General features: G+C 40.9%; 1 protein-coding gene across 2 annotated transcripts in view; it reads left to right on the top strand.

Moving 5' to 3' along the window:
- The first annotated feature begins 3,359 nt into the window (after window positions 1–3,359).
- Window positions 3,360–17,585, top strand: part of LOC133551242 (gap junction delta-2 protein-like) — a 57,408-nt gene continuing 43,182 nt past the window's right edge. The window contains exons 1-2 of one of the 2 annotated variants that reach the window (XM_061897745.1): window positions 3,360–4,494; window positions 8,104–8,160. In XM_061897745.1, the coding sequence (XP_061753729.1) occupies window positions 4,424–4,494; window positions 8,104–8,160 (128 nt within the window). In that variant the 5' untranslated portion in view covers window positions 3,360–4,423. The remainder of the gene's footprint in view (window positions 4,495–8,103; window positions 8,161–17,585) is intronic. The other variant, XM_061897746.1, reaches the window with a different exon arrangement.

Raw genomic sequence — 17,585 nt, 5'->3', positions numbered from 1 at the left:
TGTAAGGCTTCAGCTTTGTCCCGTCTGCTTTGGCTGCAAGAGCCACCGTGACGCGTGCCTTCTCGTGGCCGGTGGTTTTGGGCAGATGGAGCGGGCGCCCCTCTCATTGACCGTACTAAAATCAACCATGTCAAACCAGACGGCTGTTTCATCCATGGCGATAATATTCTTGGGTGGGATTTTCTAGGTCTCTATCTGTTTAGTAGAGAAAACGAGGAAGTTGACAATTTTCTCGACGGGAGTGTCCTTCTGTGCAACAGTTGTTCTCCTCCTGAGGGTAAAGTTGTTCCGACGCAGGAATCGATTAAGCCAGCCACTCGTTGCACCAAACACCACCCTGGTGTCTCTCGTGTCACTCGTGGTGGCATAAAACTCCTTGGCCTTAATGCGTATCATTTTGCAGGACACACTGTGGTTCAGTCCACGAACGTGATGTATCCACTGACACAATTTAGCATCAAGTTCGTGGCTCACTTTCTTCCTACCTTCGCCAGATAAGCGAGCCCGTTTTCCATCAATGGCCGACTGAGATAGTAGTTCTCTCTTTTTTTGTTTCCATTCGCGTACACGTTTTGGGTCAACATTAAACTGCCTGGCCGCTTCCAAACCAGAATTCTGCTCCGCATACTTCACAACCGCCAGCTTGAACTTAAAGTCAAAGTTTCTGTTCTTCTTCCCGCTTAAAGTATTCCCGTCCATCAGTTGTGGTGTACCGCTATACATGGGCTATTATTAGGAAGAGGCCTTTAATTCACAAACTGGGCTCAGACCCCGGGCGGCTATTAGGACATGGGCGGTTATTTGCCCAAGGGCATTTAATTGGTAATATATATATATATATATATATATATATATATATATATATACATATATATATCCATCCATCCATTTTCTACCGCTTATTCCCTTTCGGGGTCGCGGGGGGCGCTGGCGCCTATCTCAGCTACAATCGGGCGGAAGGCGGGGTACACCCTGGACAAGTCGCCACCTCATCACAGGGCCAACACAGATAGACAGACAACATTCACACTCACATTCACACACTAGGGCCAATTTAGTGTTGCCAATCAACCTATCCCCATGTGCATGTCTTTGGAGGTGGGAGGAAGCCGGAGTACCCGGAGGGAACCCACGCATTCACGGGGAGAACATGCAAACTCCACACAGAAAGATCCCGAGCCTGGATTTGAACCCAGGACTGCGGGAACTTCGTATAACTTCGTATTGTGAGGCAGACGCACTAACCCCTCTGCCACCGTGAAGCCTATATATATATATATATATATATATATATATATATATATATATATATATATATATATATATACATATATATATATATATATAGTAAAAATGTTCTTTTAGGTCTATTTCTTTTGGTACAGATTTTAGCAAAATAATAATAATAATAATAATAATGATGTGTGTGTATATATATATACGTAATAATGTACATATATATATATATATATATATATATATATATATATATATATATATATATATATATATATATATATACACACACACATCATTATTATTATTATTATTATTATTTTGCTAAAATCTGTACCAAAAGAAATAGACCTAAAAGAACATTTTTACTTTTACAATGGCCCGGGGGCATGCAAAAGCGTACTCATCTGTGCGCTTTGTTGATTGCGCCTCCAAGACCGCATCTGCACGTGTCACTCCGGCGGCTGCAAGCAGCAGCAAGCAATCAGGATTTAGCGCACTTGTGGACCTGCGTTCCGGGCCATAACGTAATCTTCTGTTCGTGTACAGTAAGCTGTATTCATGCTCGATTCTATCCTGCTCTCTCTGTGTTTTCTCCTCCGTGTTTCATTGTGCATTTTCCTGTGTGGTGTCGTTCCTGGAACAAATCCCCGTTCCTGTGTGACAAGCTGTGCATCTCGTCTTCTTTGTTTTTTCCTCTCTGGATTCTGGACTGCCTCCCTAGATCTTCGACCCCTCGCTTTGCACACGGACCTCAGGGCGACTCTCTCCAGACCTCCCGCTTGGATCATTGATCTCTGAGCCTGCCCTGCCCCTTTTGGACTCACCTCTCACTAAACATTTATGGTAACACTCAACAGTTAATTCATACACACACACGCACACACGCACGCACGCACGCACGCACGCGCTCACACACACACACACACACACACACACACACACACACACACACACACACACACACACACACACACACACACACACACACACACACTTTCCATTTCCTAGTTGATAAATATTATTATTGTTATATAAAATAAATCAGAGTTGAACTACGCCCCCATGTGGTCTGTGCCGTCTACCCCTACTGTACATAACATACAAAAGACATAGACCAAAAACATTGGTCCATTAGGGGGGACATGTTAGATATTTACAGACACTTGTATTTTGACAAAATAACTGTACATAGAACCAAAACAAACACTGTCAAATAGAGTGAAAACAACAGGGCAAATTTTTTCCCCCAAAAATATTTAGTTTGACAAAAAAAATAGCCCAGAAACTAATGTCTACTGCAATGAGCTTATCCCCCCCCCCCCCCTCGCACCCCCCAAAAAATTGTAACGCTGACAAAATAAATTAAGTTCCACTCATTTATGTTATACATAAAAAACTATTGAATTCAGTAAAATGTAACACTGACAAATAAATTCCACCAAAAGTAAATGTCCACTGCACTGGACACTGGCGTTTAGTACTGTATGGGGGAAAACACAGAGTACCCTCCTTTTTTATTTCCCTGAAGGTACACACAAATATGGATTTCCTGAGCTGGCTGTTGATGTGTGAGTGTATCAGTGACGCACCTTTGACTTGATGTGTGAGCATGATGGAGGGAGACCTTCCCATCTCCACATCACCATAATATAAATCTAATGAATGCAGCTTTCAATGTCACAGCAAAATGCAGTACAGCACTCAGGTCTCCTGAGAGGGATGGGGAGCACGCGGAATGTAATGAAGGAGGAGCGGGAGAAGGGCGAAATGAGTGAAGAACACAGGGGCCAGTTAGGAGAGGGAATGACATCAGGGTTGGGTCAGGGTAAAGTAGGTGTGTTGTCATCCCTAACAGTAAGAAGTGGAAAAGGACATCAGTGGGGGATGGTGCGGGGGGTAACAGAGCCACAATCCCCCTGAAATAATTTTCCCCGGATGAGAGGAGAAACGGAACAAAGGATTGCAGCAGTGATGAGACGTAATGCAGTGTAAGATGCTGAATCCTTGCATTTGTGGCCAGAAGGAGGCATTCTTGCAAGCATAAGTGAAGCAGCGATGAGGGTAAGCACATTTACCAGCGAGGGCGGGAGAGAGGGAGGAGAGAGAGCAGATCTCTGAGTGGGTGTGGGGGGGGATTTCTGCATGCTCACAATGTGACAGGGATAGAGCGACTCCATTCTGGAGAAAGAGACAGAGGTGGAGAGGAAACACAGAGATGGGGACGGTGCAGTGAGAGCTAGTTGGGAAAGATCTGCACACACACGTGAGTAAAACAATAGGTGGAGGGGGAAAGAGAGGGGAGGTTTAGGGGCTAGAGGAGGTTAGGTTGGGTGATGGGAGTCAAGAGGATGGAGCCCAGAAATAGGCTTTACAGGACGGCTCTTCATGTGCCGCAGACGTGACTCTGAGCACTAGTGGGCTGAAACTGGCTAACAGGGGAACAAGACAGGACGGAAGGTCTGCAGCGTCTTGGTTTAGCCTCACTGGATGCAGCAAGCCAGCTGATTTATTACTAAAGGGCTTGGTGGCAGCGTGCGTGTGTGTGTTAGTGTATATGAGTGTGTGTGTGTGTTTTTACGAGTCCTTGCACTGTAGCGCTTGGAGCTTTGGAAGAGACCATTCCTCCAGTCATAAAATGACATTCAGCAGGCAGGAGCTGTGTGTGTGCTGCTGCAGTCTTCAGTAGGAAGTGGGAGAGTGCGCTTTTAGGTGCAGAAGAGCAGAGGGTCTAGAGACAATGCAAGGACGGCCACAGAGGAGCACTGATGGCAAGGAGGCCAGTTGAAGTATAGAAGGAGGAGCACCAAGAGGGTAAAGGGTGGAGGGAGAGAGAGGCAGCAAAGAGGGGGTGATCATGGCTGTCAAGCAGTGAGCTATAGCATATGCTGTAGTGCAGAACAGAGTGGTGCGGCAGGGAGGACAGGCATCACTGCACAGGAGAGGAGGTGGGGTGAAGGCGAGAGGGAGGAGAGGGCTGAGGGGTGGTAGGCAATCAGTTCAGCACCTCTCCACCACTGGCAAGAGAATCATCGCACGGCAAGCCCGGGGGAAGCACAAAAGCATCACCCAAAAGGTGTAGAGGTCAACAGGGAGCCAGTGCAGCACTGAGGTCAACGGGCAAGGGGGGCGCAAGGAAGAAAGGTTGAGTACCCCGTTTGGTGTGACTATACCCTGACACCTCACCATGGGAGAGTGGACCATTTTGGAGCGGCTGCTGGAGGCGGCTGTCCAGCAGCACTCTACTATGATTGGCCGGTAAGAAACTTGTTCATCTTTCACTTTATGCTTGTGCTCACACTCATCTTTCTACAGTGCATCCCTTCCATGCACAGGATTGTCCCGCTGCTGTATACTCTAACGCAGAACTCCTCAAATATTGGGGCGGTTGACTTTTACACTTTCAGTATTAATATATTTACTCATGCTTGAACGATGCACATGCCTCCAGTAGAGGGCCGCAGTGCTCAACTCATAAAAGAAGTACACAGAAATAGAGAAGGTGTCACAGACAAGGAAAACAAGTGACGGTAATAGTAGCAAAACGACTAGGAAATATGACAAAGCATAGATAAGCCCTTTGGGTTTACCGTGACTATGGGATGGGTACCAAATTCGGTACTTCGACACTTACTGACGAAATTCTGGTGGTACCACCTGGTACCGACTCACGTGAAATCAAACGATAGCTTTGTTGGACTTGACGTCATGTCTGCTTGCAGAATAAACACCGGCTCAAACACTTAGCAGGGAAACAAGCACTCAAGAAGTGGACTCAGACGGACTGCCTCTAATGTTACAAAAAGAAGGTGCTCAAAAGTACAGAAAGGCTCCAGATTTTTTAAGTGTGCTGGTTTAATACTAATTAACTTTGGATTCGCCAGAGACCTGCGACCGATTACAATTAGTGAATTTACATGGCAAGTTACATGCATGTTACAATTAAACAGCTGCTGTGTAAAAAGTACAATACTTACAGTATACTGTAAATTTTACGGAAGTCAGCCCGTGTGGCTTGGCCATGTGTACGTTGGTAAACCTCACTCCCTCGCAACCTCAAGAGCAGGGCTGGCTATCAGGCTGATCTCTTTAGCTTTTAACTCGGTAGCTAACAAGCTCTTGTCACCGACCGAGGTTCCAGTCCCAGGCGGAACAGAAAGCAGAGACTGAACCCATCCATCCATTTCCTACCGCTTATCCCCTTTGGGGTCGCGGGTGGCGCTGGTGCCTATCTCAGCTACTGAACCATGCGGGTTAAATACACACATTGTAGGGCGCAAAATTAAACTACACTGGCACTTTCAACTCTATAGCAAAGACTACTATAGCAACACACTTTAGACTATACACTACTGCCACCAAACGTTTGGGATTTGCAACTGCATGCAAAATCTATTATAATCTTGGGTGTCAAACTGGTTATCGTTGCGGGCCACATCGCAGTTATGGGTGCTGTTAGAGGGCCGCTTGTAATATTGACTATATGCAAGTATAAATGTATAATCGCCTCATTATGTAATTTCACAATTGTCTCCGCGTTTGATAACTTGCTTTGAGATCATAAGTCGAGGTGACAAGTAGATATTTATATGTTATTTCATCCACATAAAATGTTTGGGATATCTTGTTGCATGATTAGATAATATTAAAGTTAATAATATATGCAATTGCATGTAGTAAACTTCTCCATGTCAACATTGAAACCTCAAATAGATTTATCCATATGGATTAGGTGCTTTTATTGATTAACATTCACAAGCTATTGCGAGCCAAATTAAATGATGGTGCGAGTCATATCTGGCCCCCGGACCTTGAGTTTGACACCTGTACACTTTATATTAATTGCAAATGAGACTCAGATGTGTAAGATAACAAGTTATAATAACTGTACAACAAAGTTATCATTATCAGCTCAGTGGTAAACGTTAACAAAAATATTAGATTTCATTATTTTTAAACAATTAACGTTTATCAACACACACACAAAAGGACCAAGAAATGGTACTGTATTGGTTCAAAAGTGAAACGTGCCTATCCCCAACCATCCCTTTATTTTTGTAATTTGGTGATTGTATGCAGAAATGCTTTGTCCCAATAGACAAATCCATATTATGATGTTCTCAATTCAAAGAAGTCACCCAGTTTCCTCGCCCTTATCCTGCACACTAATCAGTAGTTAGGGGATAAACTGATCACACATTATCAATAGCAGGCTTTACTGGGTATTATGGGTATTTCAGAGAGGTTCCTGTGTTGATGCTACCTAAAATAATAGAATTGATAGGATAAGGCTCAGACAGAAGGCGCTGGATGGTGAGAAATAAAAAGAAAAAAGAAAATGCCATTGTTTTTATTGAGCTACATCATCTAAATGCGTCATAGTGAAGAAGGGTTTGATTGACGAGTAGAGCCATGCCGAAATATACATGTGCAATAACAGTGTGCTGGGTGCTCCGTGTGAGGAAATTATATTTGTACACTCAATGCTCTTGATCCTCATGTCATGGAAATGTGAAAATCTTCAGACGGTAGGTTTTATATGACTGGCTAATTCTCGTTGCATTACAACGACGGACATTATTGAAGCGGCATTATATCAACGGCAAAGGAAAACCTGCAAGTACGCTGACTGAGTTTAAAGATGCATTAAGTTATGGCTTCTCTTATGACTGCAGTTTATGGGACTAGCCACTGGGAATTAAGCTCAAACTTTCAAGTTCTGTAGCATTTTGACTCATTTTCTTTAACGCAGTAAGTGCTGAGTCAGGGATGTAACGATAGGAACATTTCCCATCGCAGTCATTGTGAGCAAAATTATCGCGGTATTGTTAAATATACTCAACAAGTACTTATTCACACACACACTGAAATATTTTCACCAAGTTTTATTTTTTTTTTAAATGAAATTAATAGACACACAGTACAGTCATCCCTCGTTTACACTGTTAATTGGTTCTGGGCATGACTGCAATTAATGAATTTTCGCAATGTAGGAATCATTAATCATAAATCAAATATTTTCATAGCCAAAGCATAACAACTGTTTATGACCTTTTTGATTTTCAATATTGTAAGAGCCCTACGGACATGGAATAATGCCTTCAAGTGACCATTAGAGTCTTTTAATCTAATGTATTAATGCTTTCTGAGGCTGAGCCAATCAGTGGCCACAATATTGAACAGCGCACTCTGATTGGTTTGGTGTCCTCTAGTGGCCAATAATTGTAGTTTATTTAGCTTGAAAACAATTATTTAGAACCATTTTTTTTTAGTATGCTTTAAATTAAAAAACAAAACATAAAAAAATAAATCTGTGATGTGGTTAAGACGCAAACATTGAAGCGTGTTGTGACGAGGGGCAACTATATACTTTCTAGGCAGAAGAAACGTTAAATATCGTTCTGGTTTCTTAAGAGCCGTATTGTTTTAGTTGAGTGTTTAAATATGTTTATCTTCTTCCATTTTGAGTTAGATTTTTTTAAAAGTGTCATATTTCTTTGTGTGTCTCAAGAGGAGTTAAACGTGCCCAAATAAATATCTTCGTTGCTTAGGTAGTAATGTGTTCAGTATGTTGTTTCTAAATGGGGAAAGACATTGTTAGCACTTAAGTTAGCTGGCGAGCTAAAGCTAGCGTGAGCCTCCATTAAATGAATAGTGTCACCGGTCTGAGCTTATCAATGTGTGGTTATCAATCACGCTTTTATGATGATTTCAATTCAAAACGGTAATATTAACTGAGGTTTGTCATTTTTCCATTTCTCGTTACATCCCCAGCACTGACGAATGCTGCTTCATATCTAGCGAGCGATAAATACAACCAAGCACAAGGGCTAAAACGCCAGTGAATATTGGAATTGCGTTCAACAGGTGGCCAGCAAAAGGAGACCAAAGGGATGTCCGTGTTGCTCTGTTTCTACTGGATGTGTAAGTAGGCAACTGTTTGCTAACCTGTCAGCCATGACAACTTTGCTAAGCTAAATGCTAGCTGTTGTGACTTTGTTTTGGAGTCTTTCCGCCCCCACTAGTGGTTTCAGAGGCAAGGAGGCAACTCTCAATTGGTCTGCTCCCTCTTTCAAAAGTCATAACAAATACTATAACCATGTAACGGCTCCCTTTCCTGTGCTTAATTAAGCCATTTGTTGATCATGCACTTCACTGGCTGAACATTAAAATGGTTCCCTGAGTCACTATAGTAATTAGCCTAGAAGCTGTTGCGGCTCCGTTTATAATAGTCCTTTAAGTACTTGTTTTTGTTTCGTTTCTACGACAGGCCACAAGTTTAATAGCACAAAAGGACACAAACAAGGCTAAGTGTTAATGTGAAATGGGGAAATAATCCAGAAAGTAGTTGATGCCCTCTGAACATGAACATCCCGCCTGTGCTAAATACAGTGATACACACGGTAAATGTGTTTTGCTTTCTTTCAGACTGTGTTAGAGCTTTCCGATGAGGTTTTCCGACATCTTTCCCCCTTGCCGATGCAGTTTGAGCCCAGAAACATTGTCTGCGGTGTCTCTACGTGCACATTTGTAGGCTGCAGGGTCTGGGATATTTTCTCCTGGTTAATTGCAAAGGCGATTTGGATTGTTATTTTTTTTTTTATTGTAGCTAGGGCCCAGGCTTAGATATCATTATATTGTGACCTGGTTGAATGTTTTAATTTCATCTGTAAGCAGCTGTTCTTCAGTGCATTCAAGTACTAAGCCCACACTGAAAATTAAAAGAAAAAGAAAAATACCAGAATAAAGTGGTAATCACATACAGAGCCATAATTTACTTTGGAGAAAAAAAAATTGCAATATGATCAGAATTAAGCCATGTTATTGAATGTTTACAAGAATAAAGTCGTCTTCTACGAGAGTAAAGTTGGCGCATTATCAGGGAAATAATTTTGTGACGTACATACATATGTACTTGTAAATGCTAACTAAACCGCGGAGGTCAAGGGGCTGTTTCAAACCAAAAAAATAGGGCACTGAAAAATAACAAATTAAAATTGCTGTTTGCAACTTCCTCACAACATTTTTCAAAGCAAAAAAACACCTCCCGCCCTAGCTTATGTTACCATTAGTGGTTTAACAGAACACATTTGTTTGACAATTATCTATATTTTTTCATAATTATAAAGTTTGTGTAACAACATTTTTTGCGGGCCCGAATAAAATGATATAATTTTATGGCTGTCAGTCACCCGGTCACTTCAACACGCAAAGAGTGCGTGCACACATACAAAAGCGGTCCAATAGAGGCAACATTTTACAGTCATGCTGTTGTGATAGAATCTACATTAAATGACAGCTAGCGTGAGCTATCCAAATGGTTATTATTAGTTAACAACACCTAAAGCGCATGCATGTGTTACGTACGCACATACGTAATTACGTCATTACATACGAGAAGCCGTAAGAGAGCAGGATTTCTGTAAAATATATTGTAAAGTTGGCAACCCATAGGCATCTGTGCAAATATTGCAAACAATCCTTTTAAATTGTGATTAAACACAAAAAAATATTGTGTTTATCATGTATGTACTCAGTTTAATCACACAGTTTATTTTGACTGTGTATGCTTTTTTACCTTAACCGCGGATGGTTACCAAAAAGGCAAAGCAAGTTTTTATGTGGTCAATGATTAGATCAATGCATATGGAAATTTATAAACATTTTTAATAAAATAATTCATTTTATGCTGACTGGTTTGCTCGTTGGCAAATTTCACTCCAAAATACTCCCTGATTGTACTCTAGAATAAACAGTTACACATTTTTTTTAGCAAACATATGTAGAGCATACAAGTACAACATTTTAAAAACTACTTGACAGTTTGACGATAAAATTGCATTTGCTTCCAAATATTGTTTTTTGTACAAGTTCATTCAAAGTACCGTATTTCCTTGATTTGCCGCCGGGGCGCTAATTAATTTAAAACCTCTTCTCACGCCTGCGCTTACCAAAGGCATGTGGTAAAAGTAAGCATGCGCTAATTATTTTAAAATCTCTTCTCACTCCGGCACTTACCAAAGGTATGCAGTAAAAATGTGAGTGTGATGTAAGCTTGGACCTTAAATCCTACTGAATAGCTCTTAATCTTCTTCCCTTTATGCGATTTCAAATTACCGGTATTGAAATCAGCCTCCTCCGTTTTGAAAATGATGACAGTGGAAGTGTCACTCGCGACGTCACAAGTTTGACCAGGTGGTAATACTAAGCATGCGCTAATTATTTTGCGATCGTGATATATCATGATTAATCATTTGAAAGCACTACTTACCATTCATGGTTTAATGAAATATGTTTTTTAATGTGTTTATATTTTCCACATTTACTTATTTTATTGAAACATTTTTTCTCATCGGTCCGAAAAATTGTTTAACGTTCAGTCTTGTCACTAACCGCCGTCTGGTCCACATGTACATGCAAAATCGTGATGGCTAATGTTTGCTAACAGAAGTGCTATCGTTGGCTAACAACAGAGAATGCGCGCAGTTACGTCATTACTTGATAAGAGGGCGGGATATACAACTTTAAAATCAATGAAAAGTTAGCACCCTCTCGGCATCTGCTTAAATGTTGCAAACAGTGTCTTTAACTGGAGGCAGGCAATTTTCGTAAAAATTTTTTACAAATGTTAAAAGTCATAAACTGTACACAATGTTTGAAGCGCTTGCGAAAGTGGAAAGGGAACATGGATCTCTTGACCACATGGCCATTTTTGAACAAGTGTATTGTACAACAAATGTATAATAGCGGTAATGGTTTATTTTTAAACAACAGCTCAGCATGAGTTTCACACAAATAGCTGAGTTTTTAGCGGTAAACACATATTTAGGATGTTATATAAAATGCTGCTATTGCTGTCTTGTGACTTTGTAAAAATGAATCCAGGAGGTTGCCTTCAGCCACAGCTGTTGATACCTGTGTAATTTGCTTTTGTAGACCAAGTATGTAGCATTTAAATAAAAAAAAATTCTTAATTAGAGTAATATTACCATTAAGAAAAATGTCTGAATTTTAAATGTTTTTTAATTTTGAGAGAACAAAACAATAGGAGATGCAGTATGGGCAGTTGAATGCCACAATACAGCAAATAAAATAGACCGAAAATAGGTTCTTATGAAGATATAATAAGAGTATAGATTTAGTTTGGGGATTTCAACATTCAATTGTTTTAATAATGACTTTATTCCAATAAAATGACCACTGTCTCAATAAAATCTGACTTTATCATCCTAATGTTGCAACTTTTTCCTCAATTTACTTTTATTTTCCGTCTGGCCAAAATACAGCAAAACCACTTTGTTAGGGCTAGTCCACTAAGCATGTGTTTGCATGGTAAGATAATAAATCACCATTATTTTGTGGGAATGTACCAGTGAGTTGGAGAATTGTTCACCCTCTGGCACAGTCTTATGCTGCACAGGTGCCTCCTACATTGGATCCACTCCACACCATTAAGAGTGCATGGAGTCCAAATTTTGTTGCACTGACCTCTACGGGTTGAAAGGTTCAAGTTTGTTGCACCACTGATCACAGCCAACACGCCAGTTGGGTGTGGTCAGGTGTGGTCTGTTGTTGTGCACGTGCTAACACAACCAACTGTGGTTGATCACAGTTGTGCATCCTGAAGTGCATTTTCACACCTTAGCATGTGGCAACTGGCATCACAAATAGAATTGTGTAGCTTTTGAGAAACACATGTGCATGTCTGCAGTTGGGAGTTCGAAGCCTGCTTTTCAAAATCATGTTGGCTGATGGTGTCTTTGGCTTTTATAACTGTTGTTGCATGTCAGTCATCTGTTTGAACGTTCTCCTGCAATTTAAACAAGATATTCCAACCATGACACTGTCTATTCAAGTTGTAATAGGAATTATTCTTAATTGCAGACTTTAATCTAACTGTTGATCTGGCATTAGGTGGTTGATTGGGTAGTAAGCTAGAAATAGAAAAGTTAGGAATAGAAAGTCGGAGTTTGCTTGATTACAGTCTTTCAAACAGATACATTGAGATTTGCTTCAATGCCTCAGACCAACCACAGGTGACCTGCATACAGTAACCAGTGTATTCACAATTCTAAACCTGGTCTCATCTTGCACACTATGTACATAATTACCCAATGAATACATTTATATGCATTCTCCTTGTGTGTTATTAAACACGATTTCATAGTTTAACTATAGCCCATGAAGTGCGTCAGCACACTAAATACTTTTTTTCTCTTAAAACAGACTGTTAATAGAGGTTTTCAACGTGTAGCTCTACCCTTTATCTAAAATGAGCTTTTACTCATTTTTTTTTACCACACAGACCTAAAAGTAGACAATAGATAGAATTAAAAGCACATAATGAGAGCTCGCTTTCAAATTACTGTTCTGTTTTAATCACTTATAAAAAAAGTTACGCAGCAATATTTTAGTCGGGAGTTGGGACAGATTGTTGGCATTACCCTGCTAAAATGTTTAGTTTGACTGCATGGACCGACTTCAAAATAAATATATATAAAAATTTAAATTACCGCCACATTTTGTTCAGCAAAACTCCATATTGCATCCAACCTGACGCACTGCATTCTCTTCCATGTATGCACATCACCATCTTTTAGTGCAGAGTGCAATTCTGTGAGCCAACCCACGTTACACATAAGCCACATTACGCATGAATCAAATAGCCCACTACCATGTCAATACACACAGTAGAAAATATTACACGTAAAGCATTATATTGTACCAAGCAAATACCACCCCATATGTGCCTGATGCACATACAGTACCAGAAACTGCAAATAGCCCTGCTTAGTACTTACACATTTCCTCAGCATATCAGCATATTTAGAACGAAATAGGCACTGACACTACCCATATCCACATAGGTTTTATCTTTTGAAAATATATTTTGCCCTGTCAGTTGGATGACACATCGACATACATGCTAATGGGCATATATTTCCCCCGTTAGCCTGTATGTCGATGTGTCATTGACCGAATTAGCATGCTGAGCTACATTAATGTGATGGTGCTTCGCTCCTAAGCATTCGTTGTACGATCATACTAAATTGGTTAGACATCATTATAGACTGTGTTGGACAATAAAGTATACATATGAAAAGTCAATTTCCATTTAATACAAGTTATAAGAAAACGTAAATGCCAGACTTACCTATTAAGGAGGAAATTAGCAAGTTTGACGTCAGATGAAAAAAATCTTCACCACGTTCAATCGTCTCAATCTTTCAAAGCATCCCAGATACAAATCTTTGTTTTGTTCCTGGCTTTGTCATGAATAAGTTGAGAGTCATAACGACGCCTTTTAGATTTACTAAGGTCTGACATGTTTAGTAACTTTACCAGTTGCAGGACCTCGACGAAGCTGGCGGTGCGTAACTGGCAACCAGGATGGGACACATTCACTGACATTCTAATTGGTCAAACGGTGGAGGGCAGGGCATCAAAATTAAAACAATAACAAGATTTTGGGGCTGTAAATCAAATTTCTAAATGAGCATATCCCAGCTGAACTACAGTTATCAGTTATAGAGGTATTCAACATTTACATGATTTATTAATGCCTTTTTACATATCAGGGCTATTGAATGAAAACTTGACATGAAATTATTACAATATGGCACCTTCAGGCATTTATTTATGTCCGAACACATTTACCCCCGCACGTTAAGATCATTTGTGAACTGTTGAGAGTAATCCATAGCGCAAATTTTTGTTGGTAAATACAGTAAGAGACGATGAAATATTATCACCAGACAGCAACATATCTGTCATGTAAATGCTGCTTATTTGCAAGCAATCTGTCCATAATTTCCTTACCCTGGATAAATGAAGGTTAAATGGATATGAAAATGCATTTAAACTAGAAAGTAAGGAAAACCAGTGTGTTGCCTAATGTTTATACACTACATTACCCAGAAGGCTTAGCGCTGTAGACAGGAACAGGAAGTAGGTCTGAGCTCTGTGGCAGGATGACAATTGTTGTTTGAGCAATAAAGAGTTGATACATGTTGCTGGTCTTGCTCCGTCTACACAAGAAACAAAAATTGAAATGTGATTAGACAGTTGACATATGCGGCAGAGCACCATTACGCTCATTGGCCGAAATGTGTTTACCTTTCCTTATTTTTGGAAAAGTATCTCTAACAGTGATGAAAACCCCTTTGTATTTAATAATTACAATGCATAAAAAACAAAAAACATGTGTTCTTGTCTTACGTAAGCATTGTGAATGATCAATCAATCAATCAATCAATGTTTACTTATATAGCCCTAAATCACTAGTGTCTCAAAGGGCTGCACAAACCACCACGACATCCTCGGTAGGCCCACATAAGGGCAAGGAAAACTCACACCCAGTGGGACATTGGTGACAATAATGACCCAGTGGGACGTCGGTGACAATGATGACTATGAGAACCTTAGAGAGGAGGTAAGCAATGGATGTCGAGCGGATCTAACATGATACTGTGAAAGTTCAATCCACAATGGATACAACACAGTCGCGAGAGTCCAGTCCAAAGCGGATCCAACACAGCAGCGAGAGTCCCGTTCACAGCGGAGCCAGCAGGAAACCATCCCAAGCGTAGGCGGACCAGCAGCGCAGAGATGTCCCCAGCCGATACACAGGCGAGCAGTACATGGCCACCGGATCGGACCGGACCCCCTCCACACGGGAGAGTGGGACATAGAAGAAAAAGAAAAGAAACGGCAGATCAACTGGTCTAAAAAGGGAGTCTATTTAAAGGCTAGAGTATACAAATGAGTTTTAAGGTGAGACTTAAATGCTTCTACTGAGGTGGCATCGCGAACTGTTACCGGGAGGGTATTCCAGAGTACTGGAGCCCGAACGGAAAATGCTCTATAGCCCGCAGACTTTTTTTTGACTTTGGGAATCACTAATAAGCCGGAGTCCTTTGAACGCAGATTTCTTGCCGGGACATATGGTACAATACAATCGGCAAGATAAGATGGAGCTAGACCGTGTAGTATTTTATACGTAAGTAGTAAAACCTTAAAGTCACATCTTAAGTGCACAGGAAGCCAGTGCAGGTGAGCCAGTACAGGCGTAATGTGATCAAACTTTCTTGTTCTTGTCAAAAGTCTAGCAGCCGCATTTTGTACCAACTGCAATCTTTTAATGCTAGACATGGGGAGACCCGAAAATAATACGTTACAGTAGTCGAGGCGAGACGTAACAAACGCATGGATAATGATCTCAGCGTCTTTAGTGGACAGAATGGAGCGAATTTTATCGATGTTACGGAGATGAAAGAAGGCCGTTTTAGTAACGCTTTTAATGTGTGCCTCAAAGGAGAGAGTTGGGTCGAAGATAATACCCAGATTCTTTACCGTGTCGCCTTGTTTAATTGTTTGGTTGTCAAATGTTAGAGTTGTATTATTAAATAGAGTTTGGTGTCTAGCAGGACCGATAATCAGCATTTCCGTTTTTTTGGCGTTGAGTTGCAAAAAGTTAGCGGACATCCATTGTTTAATTCCATTAAGACACGCCTCCAGCTGACTACAATCCGGCGTGTTGGTCAGCTTTAGGGGCATGTAGAGTTGGGTGTCATCAGCATAACAGTGAAAGCTAATACCGTATTTGCGTATGATGTCACCTAGCGGCAGCATGTAGATGCTGAAGAGTGCAGGGCCAAGGACCGAACCCTGGGGAACTCCACACGTTACCTTAACGTAGTCCGAGGTCACATTGTTATGGGAGACACACTGCATCCTATCAGTAAGATAAGAGTTAAACCAAGACAGGGCTAAGTCTGACATACCAATTCGTGTTTTGATACGTTCTAATAAAATATTATGATCGACGGTATCGAAAGCAGCGCTAAGATCGAGGAGCAGCAACATAGATGACGCATCAGAATCCATCGTTAGCAATAGATCATTAGTCATTTTTGCGAGGGCTGTCTCCGTGGAGTGATTTGCCCTGAAACCGGATTGAAAGGTTTCACATAGATTGTTAGACGCTAAGTGTTCATTTAACTGCTCCGCAACAATTTTTTCAAGGATTTTTGAAATAAAGGGAAGGTGAGACACCGGTCGGTAATTTACCATGAGGTCAGGATCGAGGTTAGGTCTTTTAAGAAGAGGATGAATAACCGCTTTTTTGAATGCTAGGGGAACAGTGCCCGAGGAGAGTGATAAGTTTATAATATTTAGCACTGATGGACCTAATAATACAAAGAGCTCCTTGATCAGTTTCCCAGGAAGAGGGTCAAGTAAACATGTTGTCTGTTTTATTCCATTTACACGTTGTAACAATTCCTCTAATGTTATTTCCTCAAAACGAGAGAAACTATTTTGGAGGGCAGTATCCGCCGTATATACAATCGTGTCAGTGTTAATAGAACCCCGTTGTAGCTGGGACGCATTGTCTTTAATCTCCTTTCTAATGACTTCAATTTTCTTACTAAAGAATTGCATAAAGTCATCAGCTGAGTGGGTTGAGCTACTGGAAGGAGTCCCTTGTTGGGTTAGCGATGCTACCGTACTAAACAAAAATTTAGGATCGTTTTTATTACGGTGGATGAGATTTGAGTAATATTTAGCTTTAGCTAAGGTAAGCATGCGTTTATAAGTTATTAAACCATCACTCCATGCTTGATGGTGCACCTCAAGTTTAGTCGTGCGCCATTTGCGTTCCAGCTTTCTACATAATAATTTCTGAGCTCTAGTTTCTTCTGTAAACCACGGGGTGCGCTTTTTTGGAGCCTTTTTTAACTTTAGCGGTGCTATGTTATCAATGGTTTCGCGCAGGGCGTCGTTAAAGTTGTTAGTGAGGTTATCAATAGAGCCCACATACTTTGGGAATGGTGCCATTACCGAGGGCAGTAGGTCAGCAAGAGTTGTCGTTGTGGCTGTATTAATGTTGCAGCTGCTATAGCAGTTATTATTATTATTAGTTTGACGAACATGCGTCTGAACCTCGAATTTTATAAGGTAATGATCGGACAATACTTTAGTATACGGGAGTATCGTAACTTTGGAAACGGTGATGCCCCTGACAAGCACTAGGTCTATCGTATTACCGTTGCGATGCGTGGGTTCATTTATTATTTGTGTGAGACCACAGCTATCAATTACAGTCTGGAGCGCTACGCACGGTGGGTCCGATGGGGTATTCATATGGATATTAAAGTCCCCCATTATGATTATATTATCGGCGTGTGTCACTAGATCAGCAACGAACTCTGAGAATTCATTAATAAAGTCCGAATAGGGCCCTGGGGGGCGGTAGATAACAGCCAGGTGTAGAGGCAGCGGTGTGACAGACCTCATAGTAAGCACCTCAAACGATTTATATTTATTATTTATGTTAGGACTAAGGTTAA

Source organism: Nerophis ophidion, linkage group LG04 (assembly GCF_033978795.1).
Source record: "Nerophis ophidion isolate RoL-2023_Sa linkage group LG04, RoL_Noph_v1.0, whole genome shotgun sequence".
Lineage (NCBI taxonomy): Eukaryota > Metazoa > Chordata > Actinopteri > Syngnathiformes > Syngnathidae > Nerophis > Nerophis ophidion.
Note: the sequence above shows the minus strand (reverse complement) of the source record. Positions and strands in the feature narration are given on the sequence as shown.